General features: G+C 40.3%; 1 protein-coding gene across 4 annotated transcripts in view; it reads left to right on the top strand.

Moving 5' to 3' along the window:
• Positions 1–19206, top strand: part of sh3rf2 (SH3 domain containing ring finger 2) — a 44478-nt gene extending 25272 nt beyond the window's left edge. For all 4 annotated transcript variants that reach the window (XM_017485731.3, XM_047159761.2, XM_017485730.2 and 1 more), the window contains exons 4-10: positions 1779–2072; positions 8952–9073; positions 9865–10035; positions 12732–12988; positions 14606–14898; positions 15931–16217; positions 17328–19206. In XM_017485731.3, coding sequence (XP_017341220.1) covers positions 1779–2072; positions 8952–9073; positions 9865–10035; positions 12732–12988; positions 14606–14898; positions 15931–16217; positions 17328–17508 — 1605 coding nt within the window. In that variant the 3' untranslated portion in view covers positions 17509–19206. The remainder of the gene's footprint in view (positions 1–1778; positions 2073–8951; positions 9074–9864; positions 10036–12731; positions 12989–14605; positions 14899–15930; positions 16218–17327) is intronic.
• The last annotated feature ends 2035 nt before the right edge of the window (positions 19207–21241 follow it).

The following is a 21241-nucleotide window of genomic DNA, read 5'->3' as shown; positions in this document are numbered from 1 at the left end:
AACATTTTATGCGTTTTATGAAATCATTGCATCGCCAATAAAGTGAAAGCCAGGATTTACTGTTGTCTAGGAGAAATAGACACGTGGCGTAGACACGGACACGTGTCAACCGTTGCATGACCTCAGAAATGCAACCAGTTTTAAAAGTGCCATTTCTAAGCGGTTTCCATATCACAGAATTTCTTAGATTACCTTAATGCTTTGCGACATTATCGCCATGCAGTAGATCTTGCTCGTTGTTGAGTTGAAATCTCACCTTCACATATTTCAGGCCTTTAAATTTGCTCTGCCCCAGACAGAAAAATGCTGCTCAGCTCTGCCTCTTTTAACAGCATGACCTTGTCTGTTGGGAGGAAGGTCAGAGCCATATCTCCCTGCAGTTCTCGCCTGGTTTCCCATTGAAGCTAAGCAGAGTTGAGTCTGGGGAGACCTCCCGGGGAAAACTAAGGTTGCTGCTGGAGTATAGCCAGCAGGGGGTGCTCACCCTGTGGTCTGTGTGGGGTCCTAATGCCCCAGGATCGTGACGGCGACATTACTGTAAAAACAGCACCGTCTTTCGGATGAGACGTTAAACCGAGGTCCTGACTCTCTGTGGTCGTTAAAAATCCCAGGACACTTATCGTAAAAGAGTAGGGGTATAACCCCAGGGTCCTGGTGAAATTCCCCCATTGGCCCTTCTCTATCCCGGCCCCTTAATAATCCCCATCTCTGAACTGGCTACATCACTCTCTCCTCTCCACTAATAGCTGGTGTGTGGTGGGAGTTCTGGAGCACTATGGCTGCCGTCGCATCATCCAGGTGGACGCTACATGGTTGATGAGACCCCCCCCCCCAATACTATGTAAAGCGCTTTGAGTTTCTAAAAAAAAATAAAAATAAAATAAAATTAAAAAAGTGCTATATGAATGTAAAGAATTATTAAAGTAGGAAGGAAGATTCATTGCTGTAAAATCACAGATTGGAAAGGAATATATATATATATATATATATATATATATATATATATATATATATATATATATATATATATATATATATATATATATATATATATATATAAAATATAATATAGATAATATATTAACCCCACCTGTGATCTTTATATGGTTTCCTGTCTAATGACGAAACTTTATTAAAGCTGATATTCTACACTTTCACCTTACAGTCATTATTTCATTTTCACAGTTTTTAAATCAATTGTTTACTGTCTTCGCTGTTGGTCAAATCAAAGAGTTTTTAGTCTCCTCGCACGCTGTCCTCCTGGCAAACAACTTCTCGGCGCTGGCCAACCAGCCGTGAAGGCACAGTAATGTTTCCTTTGCTTTGGTGGCATAACAGCACATCACTGTAGGGGGAGAGGGAACATCAACTGTAGCTGCAGCACTCTCTTGCTCTCTCTCTCTCTCACACACACACACACACACACACACACACACACACACACACACACACACACACACACTCTTTTCTGAAACTCACAGCAGGGCAGATCAGAAAGAGCAGGGCACTCACCCAGACGTGACTAATGGCTTTGTGCTGTCGTCTTACTTATTGAAAGAAAACTTCATGCTGAATAGAGATTTAGCAGGTGAAACATCCCGGGCAGAAGCTCAGCACTGTATCTCAGCACAGTCATTTCCATTCTCTCTCTCTCTCTCTCTCTCTCTCTCTCTCTCTCTCTCTCTCTCTCTCTCACACACACGCACGCACACACACACTCACTCTGTCTCTCTGCCTGCTTTTAACATCTCTGCTTCTTTTTTTTCCCGCTCCTCAAGCTAAATCCGGCTGCGTTCAAACTCCTGGCGAGTGCGAAGGCGAGTGATTTGGCAGAATTTCACCCACGGCACGCGAGAGGGAACAGCAGGAGGACGAGCCTAGATGCAGGCAGCCACAGACGGCTCTCCAGGACGCAGGCGAGCACGGCCAGGCCTCCCGACGTCAGCGTCCTGAACACTCTGAACCACGGTCAGGTCCAGAGCTCACCAGCTCCTAGTGCGCCTCTAAAGCCTGTCCGACTCTCCACAGTCTCCCAGCTGCGGTCCGGAAGCACTCGGAAAAGCCCGTCAAAGGTGAGGAAGCAGTGTGTGGGGAGTTTACGTGGGAATGTGTGCGCCACCTGTTTTGCTTTTGTTTTGCTCTTCTTCCTGAACAGTTAGTGCGAAACGAGACGTTTAAAATGGTATTTTTGGCATGCAGTACGTTTCAGAGCAGTAGTGTCTTCCTTTAGACTGAACACAACATCTGTGAAAGGCAATCAGCACGGTCCGAGATCATGCTAAAGAATTGATCCGCGATGCCGAGTAAATGACCCGTGAGTGAGTTATTTATTAAAAGTCCATGGATTTGGCTGATTAAATCATTGAAGCTGTGATTTAGGGCTGTGATGGTGGCCATGACAACCACACCATGGTAGTTTGCCATAATATATAATATAGTGATATAAATTTTAACCCCCCTCCCCACACACACACACACACACACACCCCCAACGCTCACCACGGTGGTTTGGACATTAACCACCCCGGTGGTAAAAAGCTGCCACTGTATGATTATGAAACCTGATTTATGGATTTATCTTGGATTGAAAGTCAGATCCAGGTCAGGTGCTTTAAACTGTAAGATTGTGTGTGTGTGTGTGTGTGTGTGTGTGTGTGTGTGGTGCCCTTTTAACTCAATTTAAAGGTAAGTCCTGAATTATGAACAGGGTTTGAAGCCAGTTTCACGCCTTCACTGTTATTTTTTTTGTAGCAGCATGGCTAAAAAAAAATGTTTTATTATACCTTTTGATACATGTCACTGTTTGTTTTATATATATATATATATATATATATATATATATATATATATATATATATATATATATATATATGTATGTGTGTGTATGTGTGTGTGTGTATATATATATATATATATATATATATATATATATATATATATATATATATATATATATATATATATATATATCTCTATTTATAGAGCTGAAAAACCTTCCCCTTTTCTCTATTGCTACTTTGTAATCTCATGACTCATGTGGTTATGTAACACCCCCTTCTTATCTGGTTGAAAGGCTTATTTCTCCCGCCTGAGCAGTGACTCCCTCCTCTCGCCCTTTCTTCCTCGTGCTTTCCTTCCCTCCCTCCATCCCTCCTTCATCTCGTGCATGGGGTGCTCCGTTAATAGATGATTGCGCAATTACAGAGCTCCTTATCACACGTAGAGGACTCGCGCTGCCTCCAACTTTTGACGTGCACGTAGGCTGAATTATGCTTAGTGTCATCCCTCTCTGAAACACGTACTGATCTTTGTCTTTTCTTATTGTTGGTGCTCAGGCTGCGCAAGATTTTTTTTTTTTTTTTTTTTTTTTAAAGGAGCAGTCTGTAAAATTTTTAGTTTTTGCTTACAACTGCAGTCAGACCACACCCTTTCTGTATGCTTCATGATTGCCTTTTAAAGCGCACCTATTATGTTTTTGAAACGTGCCTAATTTTGTTTTAAAGGTCTCATGGAATAGGTTTACATGCATCCGAGGTAAAAAAAACACTTTAATGTGCTCATAATTTGATCTGAAGCGTTACCGTTTTCCCCCCCAGTGTCAGAAACGACTCGTTCAGTGATCCGTTTTAAAGGATTCATTCGAAACTCCTCCTTTCAGAGGGCATACTCTGTTGTGATTGGTCTACCGCTGTCAGCGAGCAGCCGATGAAGACCAGAGGCGGGGCTTTTTGTTACAAACCTATGTAGGTTAGTACAGGAAGTAAAGTCTGGAATCGCTAACGACTCGTTTCTGCTGTTCAGAATCGTTTCCTTGTTTTAGGAGTCAATAACTTTTTTAATTTTTGAAACTTTGCAGACGTTTTACATTCACAAACAGCTCTATAACACGCTAGATGAAAGGTAATATCTGAAAAACCATAATAGGTGCACTTTAAGCAAAAGTGTTCCAGGCCTGAGGAGGGGGTGCAGTTGATTTCTGGCCCAGGAAAAAAAAAAAAAGTAAATAGAAGTCTTGGGTTAAAAAAAAACAACAAAAAAAAAAACTAGCCAGACCCTTGGAGTGGCAATATATTGAAATGATATGATTTATAGCAAGTCTAGAAAGACTTGCATATTACAAACTGTACCTTTTCCAAATTGTATGATACCAATATTGTCACATAATAACATCATGATGTACTTTTTTGAGTACAGTAAGTATTTATTTTTATTTTTGTATGAATTTTCATTTGATTACTTACATTTTTGTGAAATTGAGAAATTGAAATAACTAATACAGTAATAATATTTTTGGCACGTCACCCACCCGTATGTGTTGTTATTTTAGAAAAAAAAATCCATTTGTTTCTATTTCCTCGACTAAAACGTTTGCCATTTTAGTCCTCTTCTCACATACCTCCTGACTCTCATGTAGCACATGTCAGCTGTACCAGTGTAGGAGGCTGAAGGCTGCACACGCCTCCTCTAATGCAAATTCTACTTCAGCCCTCACATAGAGAGAGAGAGAGAGAGAGAGAGCGAGCATGCATTCAGCAGCCCTGGTCATGATCTCCACATAACACAGCTGAGCTTCCAACCTGAACGCAGTGGCAGGGCCTCATTTCTGCACCACTAAGCTGTGAAATTATCGAGTGAGTCACCGAGACTCTTCAAAACTCACCTTAAAGCATACCTGTTTTCCCATGGCTTTTAACTATTGTAGTGCAAAAATTTTTTTTAAAAATAACCGGCGTGTATACATTTCAAAGTGGCATTAAATGACACATGTCTGACAGGAATCAAGTCAATGGCAAAGAAAACCGCACCCCGCTAAGCACTCGTTAACCCTTAGTTATTCAGTTGTTCTTCTCAAAAGACCTTATTGCGTAACTAGTAGGAAAGGTATGTCATTATGACCGTGAGGTGATCTGATGTGTCCTGGGAGTTTAATATTTGCCCATTCCTGACAGTTTCAAAACTGTTTTCATCTTTTAATAACTTGTACCAATGAACAGTCCGACCCCCCCCCACCGAAACGCACATCACATAATAACACGCATCGATACAGAACATTTCACATAGTTACTGCGTTATGTATGTATGTTTTAGACCATTGTACAACAGGCCTGTTGTGTATGTCTCATTAGTTTGCGCTCATTATAATGCATCATTGTTTTAATAATAGTTACCAGCTTACACAGGGACCTGTACGGCAGACGCACCACATAAACAGATGCCTTAAAAATGTGTATACCGTGGTGCTTGTGTGTGAAGTCTGTGAACCCTTGAGAGTTTTCTGTATATCTGCATGAATACGACTTAAAACAGCATCAGATTTTCACACAAGTCCTAAAAGTAGACAAAAGAGAACTCGGTTAAACAAACGAAAGAGAAAATTTTACACTTGCTCACTTATTTATCGAGGCACATGATCCAGTATTACATATCTGCGAGTGCCAAAAGTATGTGAACGTCTAGGGTTAGCAGTTAAATCATTTCACGGTTCGAAATCTTTCCCGTGTTCGGGCCATGATGCACTTCCACAAACACGTGTTGTGAAGATCAGACTTTGATGGATCCATGTTATTTAGATAAAAACAGAGCGTTCGGTCACACCTGATCGTCATCGCATTGAGTGAAAACACCTGACTCTAATTTCACCTTTAAATTTACTGCTAATCCTAGAGGTTCACATACTTTTGCCACTCACAGATATGTAATACTGGATCATTTTCCTCGATAAATGCATGCCCGAGCGTAATATTTTTCTCTCATTTGTTTAATCGGGTTCTCTTGATCTACTTTTAGGACTTGTGTGAAAATCTGATGATGTTTTAGGTCCTATTAGTGCAGAAGTGTAGAAAATTCTAAAGGGTTTCACGAACTTCCAAGCACCACTGTAACTGTTGATCCGGTGCAGATTTCTGTCAGGCGATATTTATTTAACGTCGGTGAAAGGAGGCTCCGGCGTCAGCGCTTCGTAACAGTCCGAGTTCAAGCTGTAAGCTTCATTTTTCAGAGTCAGAGGACTTTGCGCTTTGAGGTGTACGGATAACGCGACAAGTCGTGTTATTTTGTCTTATTAGCTTGAAGAGAGTGAAGAAAGAAAGACAGGCCGGTGAGTGAATGGAGGTTTATAGCTGTTCTAACGTAAGTCAGTGGGTCCCAATATTTTTTTTGTGAGCTCTGGACCCCTAGCATATTTCGAACAATCCACAAGAACCCCCTCACTCTACAACAATTATGGGCTATATATTAAACAGTCATTTCTAAATATGTTGCTTTATTTTTATTAATATGTAACATGAATAATATTAACATTGGACATTTAAAATTGAGTCAAAACATTTAACAGAAAGTATCATTTTATTATTATTATTATTATTATTACTATTTTTTTATTTATTGTTGGTGTGACTCTCTGAATGATCTTTTGTTTATTTTATCCGTCAGTGCGACTTTCATTATATATTTATTTGAGGTTTTTGCAAATGATCATTCCATTTGTTATAACCCGATTGGTTCATTTTAAAACATTCTTACATTTGATGGGCGTATGATGTATCTGAATATATTTTGATGTACATCATTTAAACACTTTTAAAAACTTTCCCTGCAATCACGCGACGGTCCACTAGTTTAAAGTAGTCAGTTTAGTGTCCACCCGTTCCATTATTATAATCACTGTTAATAGTTATGAATGTCATCATGCCACTAATGTATTAGGAACATGCACCGCATGCTGTTAAGTGTTAATCGTGTGTGTGTTTGGGGGGCAAAGACACATTCTCAGCTGGATTAGCGGATGAACGTCAGCAGTCGGAGTACAAACAGCGTCTGGTCCGACGGCACATCTGAATAAGACATTGCGTGACTAACAGGGCAATCTGTGTCTGTTCAGATTATCCAGTAACCACATTACACTCCGTCACTTCTGATCATGAAGCCAGTCATTTTTCTTAACAAGGTGAGCTCTGGCTCAAGGCTGAATCTGCGCTATTATTTACAAACACATTGCACAGGGTGTTCAAGATCTTTTCTAGATCCTGTATTTCCAGTTCCTGTCAAAGAAGGTCAAACAAGTTCGTTATCGTTCCTTCACAATCGGAAGCACCGACTTCCACTGCGATTACTTCAGCTCCGTCGAACTTTTACACTTTTTTTTTTCTCTCTTTCTATCCTCTCTAAGCCATTTCACGTCGTGAAGCATTACCGTAGTAACCGCTCGCAAATCGCACGAGCAATAATACACAATGACACGACGCAAGATCTCGTGAAAGGCAAAGGCAGGCTATCAGATTAGCTTCCCGCTTGCATCAGGAACACAGCAGTGATCATTCTAGAGCCGGGGCGTGTGGAAATATGCGGCTCAGATCTGAGTCACGAAGAAGAAAAAAAAATTACCCATGACTCAAACGCTGTTTTTAACCCTGACGAGAGTTTACACCTCGGGAGAGGCCACACTCTGGGTTGTTCCCTGGTTGAGTCAGCGCTGTCACTGACATGCTAAGTGTTTTCTTATGTAACTAAACAGTTCCTCTTGAGGATGAAACATTGTCATGGGTAACATTTAAAGCTGAATATAAAATGGAGATGAAAATATTTTTGCCATGTATGAGGCAACGAAGCACGGATTTGCCCCGTGTCAATCTTGATCATTATAACAGGATGATCATTTATATCTGATCATTGCACCGTTGTTTCATGCGATACTGGAAGGGCTGGTGTGGTTTTGAAAGTGTTTTCAAGTTAGAGCGCTCATGCGAAAAAATAAGTACACCCCATGGAAATTGTTGGTTTTTTTTTTTTTTTTTTTTTTTTTTTGGACAAGCGAACATTTGACCCTCTTTGCTATTCATGAAGTTGATATACTTGAACAGAACCACGAGGAAAATGAGCTTTTTCAATCATTTATTCAACAGAAATAGCGATAGATGCGAGATTCTTCTGTGGAAAAAGTAAGTACACCCTCGGCGTCAGAAGCTAGTATTGCCCCCCATTAGCAGTGATAACTTCTCGTAGGCGTTTTGCGTAATTGTCCACCAGGCTCGCTGGAAGCTTTGACCACCCTTCCGTGCAATATTCTTTCGGTCGGAAGATGTTTGAGGCCCTTCTTTTCTTTTTAAACACAATTTGACTGGAGATTATTGAGCACTCCTTACACCCGAATCACCCATGTCCGGGCCACGTATGAAATTCTTCACGTGGGCCGATTTTTGACATTTTACTAAAATCCAAAACATTTCTATTTATTGATTACATTTCATTTAAAGTGATAAGTATATATAAGACAGAAGTACGACCATTAAAACGTATGATCTTTCTTTATAGCAGCTATAAAGTATTTTATAAGTCCCTAATAACGCTGATGGGTCATCACTGTATTATCTAATATGGCATTATGAATCTGCTTTAATATTACCCAGAATCACCTCCCAATCAAGCAAAAAGCCTGTCTACCTCTACACGTACCTCTACTGTATTATACTTGCGGGAAAAAACCCCCCACCAACATTACTGCAGAATTTTAAAGAATGATACGATTACAACAGGAAATACTTTCTCACTTTAATCATCAGCATCATCCACATCAGTCTCATCACCTGCGGTACAAGTCACTCATGGATTTTAAACACGAGCCTCGGTATCGACTTCTACTCGAGTGATCTCACTGGGGAAATAATCACAGATTCATAAAGTCAGCTGTTCTTGCAGCAAAATTTCTTGCTTTTTTTTTTTTATTAGGTTATTTCAACATTTTAAAACTCTGTGTGCTGTCATCTCTGTTTTGATGCCGTAACGGAGCAGGAGAAACACAGTCATTTTGACAGCCGTTATCTAGGATCAGTTTTGGCCCGAACCCAGTTTTTTCGTCATTTTTGGCCGTTTTCCAGGATTGAGTAAAAGTGACGCAGGGCATTTTCCCCCCAGACTGCCAGACATATTAACTCTATATGTATTTCTTTTCACAGGGTGAAAGAAAGATGAACGGCGACACTCCTCCAACAATCACCATGGCCCTCATCAACCCACAGACTCTTCCACCACAAGCAGAGAGCAAACAGTCCCCCATTCAGCAGCTTTCTATCAGTGTGTAAGTGTCTCCGAGTCTTTTCCTGGTTGTTTCACATTCCTGAGTTGGTTTGTAATTGTGAAAAGACAGGTTCCCAACCCAGCTCTTCTGGACGTCTAACTGAGATTAGCTCCAATCCTAATCTGACACGTCTGTGATATCATGAGGGCATTCATTACGCTTGTTCTTTTTTATACAAATAATGAACGTTTTTTTTTTATTATTATTATTATTAGATTTTTTTTATGGTCCGTATTAATGATTTAAACTGCTAATTAACATCTGATAATGAGGTCCTCATTCAGGCCCGTACTTTGATTATGTCAACCTATGGGGTTCTAGTGTATGAGTCAGACAAACCATGATTTCTCAGGTAAATGAAGTTCAGAGTCATTCCGTCACTTCCTTCGGTAGAAAGAGAATGCGATGCAAGAAGTGATGTAAAGTTTACTGCGAAGTTCCCCTAGCAGTCATTACTGGGGAGGAAATTGCAAGATCTGCACATCTATGTAACAATTTACCTACAAAGAAAAAGATTTAAAGTTACAAAGGGAATGAGGGCGTGTCCTGCAGCTAGAGAACAATCCAAAACAAAGCAAACCCAACAGGCAACGGTAGCTCATCAGCGGCAGGATTTCTTATCTGCTAGTGCTCCTTATTTCATTCTGAGCTCTGTGTTTAAATACTGTGGCTTGTGCAGGACCACAGACCGCATGTCACTCAGTGGAAATCTCTTATCTGCAAATCAGTCTAGTTTTGCTTGTAGGCAAGCAACAAAAAGTGCAGAGATGCAGATGTTTCTCTTTCCGTAGGTGTGCTGCTCTGTATTCATACACTCCGCATCGCGCCGAGGAGCTGGAACTGAGCAAAGGCGAGATGGTAGGGGTCTACGGGAAGTTTAAGGAGGGCTGGTTACGCGGTCTTTCCCTCAGAACTGGTAAAGTAGGCATCCTGCCTGCCAACTACGTCACCCCTGTGCTTAGGTAAGACGACGTTTGCGCACCGTTGTGCGCATGCTTTGTTGTATGCACAATCACACCCGTCTCAGACGTCCGTTCAACACCCTCTCATCTTAAAGATTATAATACACTCACATTTGTTTTGGTGGGGTGTGCTTACCTGATGTGTTCTGGTGAAAAATGGCCCATTTCTGCAAAAAACAACAACCAAAAAACACCACCATATGCAGTATATCAGCAGTCTGTCCATACATTCTATTGAAATACTAATTACCTCTTTTGAATGACCACTTATTTAAAAATATACTGCTGTTTAAGAGATTTAAGCTGATGTTCCAGTGATTTGCTCACCTTTCTAGTTGCCCAAGTCTATGGCATCATGCTTACACCCTCATTTGTTCATAGAGTTATTATTGCATTTGCCGGTCAAACAAGTTTGGGGCAGGAATCATGCTGCCCCATACTGCTCTATGGACATTTTCAGTAGAGAAGGATCACCGAGTAAGACTGATAATGAGCGGGTTGCCAAATTTGGCTAGTTTAACAATACTCCACCGCCACCGAGATCGTGTTTTATAGCAAATAATTGGAATTAAACGCAATTAATTTCCACAAACAGTGCAGACAGTGCATCTATCATGTGCAGAACTATTTCTATTATATACTTTTGTGTACTGCAAAGATTGGAAGAAGGGGAAGGGGACTATGAAGGGTCTGATGTCCGTACGTTAGAAATGTGAGCACACCACAGTGACCTTATTTTCCACACACAGGCCGACAAAAACAAGAAAAATGTGTTTCGACCGAATTTTTTGGGGCCAAGTTTCAGGTCTTTTGTGTGGATTTTGAGTTGCAGTAAGGCTGGAAATTTAGCTGAAACCTGGCAACTCTGGTTGATGATCTTAGCTTCTCACGTGTTCCTATGTGAAAAGCTTGTTAGACTCGAGCTGCTAGACTGTATGTTGTAGAATCTTAGAGGGTTACACTAAAGATTCAGTAGATAGTAGCATATAGCATAAATCAAGTGTGACAGCTGCTCACATTAATTTTGTTCGAGGCTATATTGTAATTATTGTTGTCCTGCCTCATCAAAATCAATGGTCATGAGCCGGTGCTGCTGACATGTGCTTAGTGTATGTGTAAACAGTCATGAATTATATTATAAGAAGCACAGATATGAGGCACAAAGGTGATTTTAGTTGGTCTAACATTGCCTCCGTCCCTTATTTACACTCACACCTGTGCACACATGAAGCTAAGATAGATTGGTGATAATAAAATACAGTTTACAATTGTATTGTTATAACCTCAAAAGAGGGGGCCTGGGTAAATGTAAACTATGCTGAGTAGTGAAGAAAGTGTGTGTAGGTTAAAGGTGCAGTTTATGATGTTGTAAAGTATTTAAAGACCTGTAAAAGTATGTAGTTTTACATCAGAGAATATCGGCAGCGTGACCATGCAATGGATTTGGCTATTTATCTTCAGTGCCAGCACCTGAAATGGCTGCAGCTCCAGCCGGGATAGAGGCGCTTTTAACTTTAAATTGCTGGATTGTTATGGGGTTGTGAGGTTGGTTATGAAGTCTTTCGTGAAGTCGGTCATGGGCTTAGTTGTGGGCTTGGTTGGAGCTTGATTGTGTGATCGGTTATGGGGTCATTTGTACGCTTGCTTGGGGGCTTGGTTGTAAATTTGGTTGGGGGCTTGGTTGTATATTTGATTGGGGGCTTGCTTGGGGGCTTGGTTGTATATTTGATTGGGGGCTTGGTTGTATATTTGATTGGGGGCTTGGTTGTATATTTGATTGGGGGCTTGGTTGGGGGCTTAGTTGTAGATTTGGTTGGGGGCTTGGTTGTATATTTGATTGGGGGCTTGCTTGGGGGCTTGGTTGTATATCTGATTGGGGGCTTGGTTGGGGGCTTAGTTGTAGATTTGGTTGGGGGCTTGGTTGGGGGCTTAGTTGTAGATTTGGTTGGGGGCTTGGTTGGGGGCTTAGTTGTAGATTTGGTTGGGGGCTTAGTTGTACATTTGGTTGGGGGCTTGGTTGGGGGCTTAGTTGTACATTTGGTTGGGGGCTTGGTTGGGGGCTTAGTTGTACATTTGGTTGGGGGCTTGGTTGGGGGCTTAGTTGTACATTTGGTTGGGGGCTTGGTTGGGGGCTTAGTTGTACATTTGGTTGGGGGCTTGGTTGGGGGCTTAGTTGTACATTTGGTTGGGGGCTTGGTTGGGGGCTTAGTTGTACATTTGGTTGGGGGCTTGGTTGGGGGCTTAGTTGTACATTTGGTTGGGGGCTTGGTTGTACGTTTGATTGGGGGCTTGGTTGTACATTTGATTGGGGGCTTGCTTGGGAAGTTGGTTGTGGGGTCGGTTGTGAGGTTGGTTGTGGTTGTGGGGAAGACGAAGTCCTGTCAATGTTATATTGCAATTGCTATTTCCCTTACAGACAGCAGAGGGCTCTACATATTACAAACTGCACCTTTATGGTCTGATGGATTTCAGAATGATTGTCACATCAGAGTTTACAAAGTTACTAAGTAAAGTATAAAAGGCGAGTGAAATTCTGTGCAGAGAACCAACAACAAAGCAGTAAACTATATATGTATGTGTGTGTGTCTGTCATACACACACACACACACACAAACAGATGCATACTGATGTATTAAACACAATAAAAGTTACTTAAAAAATAGGTGATTATTTTGGTGTATTTTTTCTTCTCACAGAACCTCTGCAATGTTTGTTGAGCAGCCAAAGCTCGCTGTTCCCAGTGCAGCCATAGCATCAGCAAAGAGATACACACCCCAGAATCCCCAAGCAGCATCACTGCCTCTGGATAAAGTAAAGGTTGAAGTCGCTGCTCCAGTCGGTGCCATGCCCCCACAGGCAGCTGTACCATCTGGCAGTGCAGCAAAATCTCCTCAGGCAGGAGGAAAGCAGGGCTGGGACACGGTCAGACGAACCTTCCAGACTTCACACAGAGGTGAGAAATATCAGCATGCTGCAGCCATTTGGGTCACTGGAAAACATCTCTGTTTACAATTTACCCTTCAGCTCTAGTATGGGTTCACACACATGGAATATGTAGGAATGTGTTCTAGACATAGAGCCGAGTGCAGAACTTTGCACCCCCTTCCTGCACATTTAACGTGTGTGGTTTTTACAAATGTTCCTTTATTATTGCAAGTAACAAAAACGGCCAAATAGCGTGAAACTATCAGTAAGATATTTCTGAATGTGAAATACATGTGGACTTCCACTCGCATCTATGAAGTTCTATTTTTTTTTTAAATAGATATTTTCTTTGACTCTTAGGTATCTCTAAGCACTCTGATATCTTTTTTTATCTGATATCTTCTTGTTTATTGAATGTACATGTTTGCACGGAACGAAAAGGAGTGGCTCTTAATTTCATTGTACATATGTATAGTGACAATAAAAGGCATTCATTCATTCATTTATCTCCCTCTGCTGCTCAATATTCATGAAAGCTCTTTATTTTCTGTTTTAGATCTTCTGATGGCTATTTTTCTGATCCCACTAACTCTTCACTTGACTTGATTTTTAAATTAGACCTAACGTACAAAACATACGGACCGTTTTAAGCCATTAGACACTTTAACAAGGCACATTCCAACCAAAAAGCATGTATATCAACGTTTGAGCTCGCTAATGGAAATCACTCGAGGGAAACGAGTCAGTTGCTATAATATTTAGGTGGTGTTACATCAGGTTTTCAGCAATCATTTTTTTTTTTTCATTTTATAAATAATCTGTAAAACATAGGTGGATATTTCAACCAGAAATCAAGGGGGGTGCAAACTTTTGCACTCAACCGTGTAGTTTGGCCTAGAGATCCATCTTCACTAATAAAAGTGCAAACATTGCACTGAATTCTAGAAAGCATAGTGGATCTATAGCTATCTAATTCAGTCAATATTTAAAATAAAACATGCAAATAAATAAAAATCGCCTATACTTTGTTTATTTATGCAAACATGATATTCAGATATATTGCAGTTTTCTGCAGGGATATTTAAAACCACTAAATATTTCACTTTTAAATGACCCCTACAATAGATTGATATCGGGTCAGATTTGTTAACACCATGCAATCTGAAACGGTTAGTAGAAGAACATTTGTGGGACACCAGCTAAGATGCTAATTTAGCTAATATTATTGGTGAATGAGGTTTGGTTGTTATGGGTTATTTTAACAGGTTTGCCTATTGTTGAGTAAATCTTTGAGAATATGACGTAAATTGTGACTTGGATACTGAAATCTCACTTGTGTCCACCTACAGGTTTTTTTTTGTGTTTTTTTTTAAGGCATCAAGCAATGGTTTAATAAGCATTTGTTTTTCTCCATAATTATTTTGAATGATTTAACGTAGAATATCTGGTTGGAAATTTTGTCAATTGAGTAACTTTTCAGATTAGTTTTTTGAGAAATGATGCAAGTAAAAACTCCTTAGCGGGCTCAGTCTTCTAGACTCTATACAAAGCCGTAAACATTCTTTATGAATATTTTAGATTCATTAAAATTGAAAGCGGTTTGTTCTGTTTTTCATGGACTGTTTATACAATTATATTTTCTTAGGCTCACTCCGGCATAACGGCTACCATCCCCAAAATCCAGGTTCAAGCCTTCATCCTCCACCTCAGGATTTGGGACAGATCTACGGCTTTGGCCGCTCTCCCGTCCTTCCCAGGAAGAGAAATGGCTTGTTTACAAATCCCCTCAGGTCACAGCACTGGACTTATGAAGGAACAGCTCCCTCTGGTGGCGCATACCAGACAATGGATGCCAGATATACGACTCCGAAGGAGACTTCCACGGCTCCTCAGTCTATTCTGATGAAACCAGATACTCACAGGCACAACACAGAAAAGGTAACCAGAATTACATTTCCATGTGTTTTTTTTTTTATACTGAGTAGGATCCGATAGACCACTATGAAGAGATTTGTTACTTCATCAGTCATGAAACACTATTTGAAAAATAATTACGTTACCATAACATTGAATAAATTGGTATTTGAATAAATTATTTAAATCTGTGTAGAATCACGACAGTTGAAACAATATTAAGCAGATGGTGTGTGAACAGGATATTGAGATATATTTCCGTATATACAACACTTAAATTCTGGTCCATTAATTTGATTTCAAGAGTACCTTTATATCCTATAACCGCACTGAGACGTTACGGATCACTCCTACTAAAAATCCACTTCCTACTAAAGTAGGGTTTACTACAGTCAACTTTACTACAGTAGAGTTAGTGACCTCATCAACGGACATGGCAAACGATACATTTTTCATGAATATAACTTTTGACTTAGAATATGAAAGCGCATCAGATAAAGAGTAAAAAAAAAAAAGAAGAAGGGAAGCTAATTTTTAACGTGATTGTACAAATCAGTGTGAGCTAGCTACACTATAAAGTGAGTTTTTCGGAATCTATTTCTGCTAGCGGAGTGACTGGCTTCATGTGTTTTAGAGGAAGCACATAGTGGTTGTGCAATAGAAGTAGAAGTGGGTTAGCTAGTGGGTGGAAATTGGCAATGAATAAAATGGGTGAAAAATACGGTAAAAGGAAATAAGGAGTCACTGAGTAATTGGTCACGTATACATTACAGCACTGTGGAATTCTTTACTCTTCGCATATCTCAGCTTGTTATGATGTTGGGGTCAGAGGACAGGGATAGCCATGATACAGTTTCCCTGGAGCAGAGAGGGTTAAGGGCCTTGCTCAAGGGCCCAACAGTGGCAGCTTGGCAGTGCTGGGGCTTAAACCCCTGACCTTCCGATCAGTAACCCAGAGGCTTAACCACCAAGCCTCCATCGCTTGTTTTGCAGGTTGCTCTATTATGATTCTCTGGATCTGATCTCGGACTATTTGTTTTTTGTTTTTTTTTTTAGCCTGTGAAGTCGGTGAGGTTCTTAACTGAAGAAGTCCCCCAAACCACAACAAGGTTGGCGTCCGTATCATCTGGAGCGCAGGTTGTGGGTAACTCTCAAAGCGGACCTGCGGCTCTGGAGCACTGGAACCCGTCAGCCATCATAGGTCGGGATGGAAGTACCTCAGTCCTTAAAGACACAAAGACATTCATGCAAAGAAAGGGTCTTGGTCAGAATAATGCCAGTGGGGATTATCTGCCTTTAGGTACAAAACTGTACACGCTGAACAGCCAGTCCAGTCCCGTCAGGTGAGTGCAACCTATCAGTGCAGTCTTGGAGGAAATCCATTCACTTTTTTCATGATTTAACCCACATCTCAGACATCCAGTCAGCAGCCAGTAATGAGAATAAACAGAAAAGCCTCTACGCTATTAGTCATGTTTAGATGTGCAGCTCAGATATGAATTTTTATTAAACGTGGAGTGATATTTCTCACTCATTTCTTTACTTTTTTTTCTAGTGACCAATGAGGGGGGTGAGAACAGATTATGGAGATCATGTTCACTTATTTTTGACCCAAGAGTAACAATGTGAGATAAAAGTGTTTATGATGGCTGAAAGAAATTATCCAAAGAAATTTTGAACATACGTTCAAATAAATATCCATTTTGGATAATGGTCTAATTGGGATATTTTGCGCACGGAGATTTCTCCCGATTCTCTGAATCTTTTGAGGATGTTATGTACTGTAGATGATGAGATATTCATAGTCTTCGTAATTTTACATTGAAGAACATTATTCTGAAATTGTTCCACAAATTGTAGACGCAGTTTTTCGCAGATTGGTGAACATCTGCCCATCTTTACTTCTGAAAGACTCTGCTTCTCCAAGTTACTCTTTTTATACCCAATCATGTCACTGACCTGTTGCCAATTAACCTAATTAGTTGCTAAATATTCCTCCAGCTGTTTCCTTTTAGTAACACTTACATTTCCAGCCTGTTGTTGCCCCATCACAACTTTTTTGAGATGTGTTACGGCAATCGAATTCAAAATTACCTTTTTTTTTTTTTTCTTAAGATGGTAAATTTCCTCGGTTGAAACATTTGATGTGTATTCTATGTTCTATCGGGAATAACATACCGGTTTATGAGATTTGCAAATCATTGCATTCTGTTTTTATTTACATTTTACCCAGCGTCCCAACTTTTTTGGAACTGGGGTTGAACAAACATTTTTTCAGTAACATTTACTTTTGTGCTATAAAACGAATGTTTGGGAATCTAACATGTTTTTTGTACTGACTCGATATTCTTATATAGTGTAGCACATACACTACTGTGTCACTTTATAACACATTGCCAAATCTTGCACTTGGATGGCGGCTGTCGATGCATTCACGTTCACTGTTGTTTCAGACACAGGGTGTTGATGGGATATAATGCAAAGACTGATGCGGAGCTGAACCTGCTGGAGGGAGAGCTGGTCCTGGTCCAAAAGCCTCGGCCAGATGGGAGGGTTCTGGTGAAACAGGAGATCACTGGAGTGACTGGCCTCTTCCAAAGCAGCATTCTGGACATATTGGACAAAGTTGCCTGAGTGTGTGCGTGTGTGTGTGTGTGCATGCGTGCACAATCTGCAATCAAAAAGAACACCCTCAGTGTTGCTTTTGGAACCAAAGCAATATGCTCTTTATCTATTTGAGTGTGTTTCAATGAACAGCATGCCTCATCTAACCACAAACGCACATCCCAGGTCCTCCTCAAATTTGTCCCTGTGTCATTTGTCACTTCTGGGACGTATCGCTGTCTTTATTTGTGGTTATGAAGGTCACATGCACATTGGGATAATGTTGTTGTTTTTTTTTTTTTTTTTTAACACATTGATATGGCCAAGGCTAACCGTTTCAGACTCCCATTCTGAAGGGCCAGAGCACAGCAGACTTTAGTATCCTTACAGCTGATTGAACTCAGCAGTTAATTAAGAAAGGCATGAACTGGGTGTGTTTGTTAAAAGGAAAACACATCTCTATAAGGCAGTGGTTATTGAGGGTTTGAGTTTGACACTGCTGAGCTGTGTCTCAGATCATGTACATGACCTTGTATTTAAAGTATATATTCTATACTAGTCTGTAAGACTTACATTGGTTTTGTACATGAAAGGTTTGCACTTATTAAAAATGCACTATGTGGTATTGCGATGAGTTGTTCTCTGATAATTGCATATCTGTTGTTTGTGTTTGTACAGCTCACTAACAGTAACCGTTTTGAAATGGAGATCGCTGTCATTGCAAGCCATTTTGATTCTATCCAATATCTGCTACAAGTCCTGTCTTTGTTTTATGGAGCTTGATTGGACAAGGGTAGTGCAAAAATGTCCATTGATCCAACATATAATATATTCAGCAAATATTGTCCATCACCCATTTGTATTTACAGCACTTCAGCTATTCGTATTTCTCCGTGTGAAAACTCTACACTTTTAATAATTAATTTCAACAATTCAAACAAGTGGGATGGTGGCTTAAAATTGTTGGTGGGGTATAGGGGACATACACCGTTTTATTTTTTACTTTTTTTTGGCTGCATACTGTTCGCTTTGCCTTTTCTGAAACTATTGCACACTGCACCATTAATCTCTGCAGCTGAATTATAAAATTATAAAAATGAAGAGCCTTGTGCTGATCGAGATATATATATATATATATATATATATATATATATATATATATATATATATATATATATATATATATAAATATAAGATTTAAAAAAAAAAAAAAAAGTTTGTAGTTAAAATTGAACACCTAAACTTGAAGGAGATTTTGACAAATCTAGACTTGCGCACTAATTCCTTTCCTATAGATTGTATTGGAAACAGCTCAGTGTTATGGCAACCCGGATTTATGTAGAAATGTGGAAACCCGGATTTATATAGAAATCTGGCAACCTGGGTTTCTATTTAACCACACAGTTAACATTCTAACTTTACTGCTTCGATATTAATTTCATGCAAATGGGATTTGTTGCTAATTTTATTATTTTATTTAAACCAGGGTCATGGTGTCCCTCAAATCCTTCTTCATACCAAGACTTGAGTACATACGTATATGATCTGAGACACAGCTCTGAATGATGGATTGTCTCAGAGCACATGTTCCTGTTGTATAAATGCAGTAAGTGTGGGATACTTTTGTCAATATAACACTGTAAAACCTGTCAACCCGGCACAGTTTGATCAACAGCAATCCCTGCTAGTTTATTTTTGTAGTACAGAAATAAATGATCTATGATAGAACAGCGTGGTGTTTTTATTTTCTTGACTTTTTTTTGTTGCTTTGATGGAATTCTTATGTATGGTGTGTTATGCTTATTAATTAAGATTAAAGTTATGTAAGAGATACAGTTATAGCACAGCTTCATCAGCAAAAGATAGTCTAACTACTAACTAACCCTTGGGAGGACTTCTGCGTATGTAGACAATTTGTCAGATCCTCTGGCTGCCCTGCTGTCTCTTTAAACAAGCTTCGTATCTATACTAACCAGACACATTTATAGGAATTTTAATAGGAGCTCCTGTACCATTGCTCATTTATGAATTTATCTAATCAACCAATCATGTGGCAGCAGTGCATCAGATCATACAGATACAGATCAAGAGCTTCAATTAATCCTTCACATCAAATATTAGAATGGGGGGAAAATCTAATCTCCATGACTTTGCATATAAAATGGTTGCCAAATGGGCAGGTTTGAGTATTTTAGAAAGTGCTGCTCTTGGATTTCAAAACAAAACAAAACACAACAGTCTAGAGTTTACACATGGTGTGAAAAACAAAAAAAAAAACATCTGGTGAGCAGCAGTCCTGTCGGCAGAAATGCCTTGCTGATGAGAGAGGTCAGAGGGGTATGGTCGGACTGGCTCAAACTGACAGGAAGTCTACTGTAACTCACTACTTTTTACAACTGTGGTGAGCAGAAAAGCATCTCAGAACCAACAACATGTCAACCCTTGAAGCAGGTGTGCTAACACAGCAGCAGGCCACATCAGGTTCCTGTCCTGTCAATCAAGAACAGGAATCCGAGTCTACAGTGGGCACAGGCTTACTGAAACGGGACAACTGAAGACTGGAAAAACATCTATCTTTTTCTAATCTGTCCAGTTTCTGTGAGAATAATTCAGAATGCATAGCCCACAGCCTTACCAAGAAAAGCACAGAACAGTACCATTCATTCATTCATTCATTCATTCATCTGCAGTAACTGCTTTACTTAAGCTCCACTGGCTGCATATTAAGTTCCACATTGAGTAAAATGCATGTCCTGGTTATGATTTTTAAAGCTTTGAATGGTTTTATCTCTGAAACCTAGATGATATCCTGAAGCGATGTAGCCCTATGCTGAAGAATTCGTTCAGCTAAGGAATGCCTCCATTTGATCCCAAGGATAAGTCGCCGCTCAGCTGAAGGAACCATAAAGGTAATGTGTTCTGTGCTTTTTTTTCGTTCTTTCTCTGCAGCTCAGAGACTAGTTTGTGGTGGGCTATGTGTGTCCCTGAAATTGTCAGGAAGTTCCTGCGTCTCCAAATTGTTCCAAAATCATGTCCTACCCCAAAGGCATATCTACTGCCTGTGTAGATATTTACTCACGGTCCCTCAGCATGTCTTCATGCCTCTATGAGGGCATATAGTTCAGCTGCTTGTGCTGACAGGTTTGACGGGAGACTTCCTGACAGACTGTCTCGTGTGCGGTCACTACTGCATAGCCCACTCGATTTTTACCTGTCTCTGGGTCACGTGACGCAGACCCATCCACAAAAAGGATCAAATCTGGGTTTTCCAATAGAACATCCTTCAGATCGACTCTAGGGGAGCAGAGTTCGTTAGTCAGTACGACACAGTCATGTGCTTCCCCGTCTTTCTCTGTTGGAAGAAGAGTAGCAGGGTTAAGGACAGTACATCGTTTTATAGTGACGTTCGGCACGTCTAGTAGTATAGTGTTATGGTGCAGCCATCGTTGGGTGGACAGGTGTGAGGTTTTCTGTTCAAGTAGGAGTAACAACACGTCATGTGGAACCAAGAGGTTCAGTTACGAGTAACCTACCAGGTCTCTGAATGCCACCACAGCTTTCTCAACTGCTGCTACTGCACGTACACATGGGGGAAACTCTGCAGTGACTGGATCCAACTTACCTGAGAATGAGCTGTACAACCTGTCACATATGCCATCTCTCTGATTGGTGCTTCTAGAATGGAATAGTTTAGAATGAAAGTTCTGCGATATGAACACATACCTAGGGAATTATAGAACCTGTTTCTTCGTCAGAGGCTTGG

This window comes from Ictalurus punctatus, chromosome 14 (genome assembly GCF_001660625.3).
Source record: "Ictalurus punctatus breed USDA103 chromosome 14, Coco_2.0, whole genome shotgun sequence".
Taxonomy (NCBI): domain Eukaryota; kingdom Metazoa; phylum Chordata; class Actinopteri; order Siluriformes; family Ictaluridae; genus Ictalurus; species Ictalurus punctatus.
Note: the sequence above shows the minus strand (reverse complement) of the source record. Positions and strands in the feature narration are given on the sequence as shown.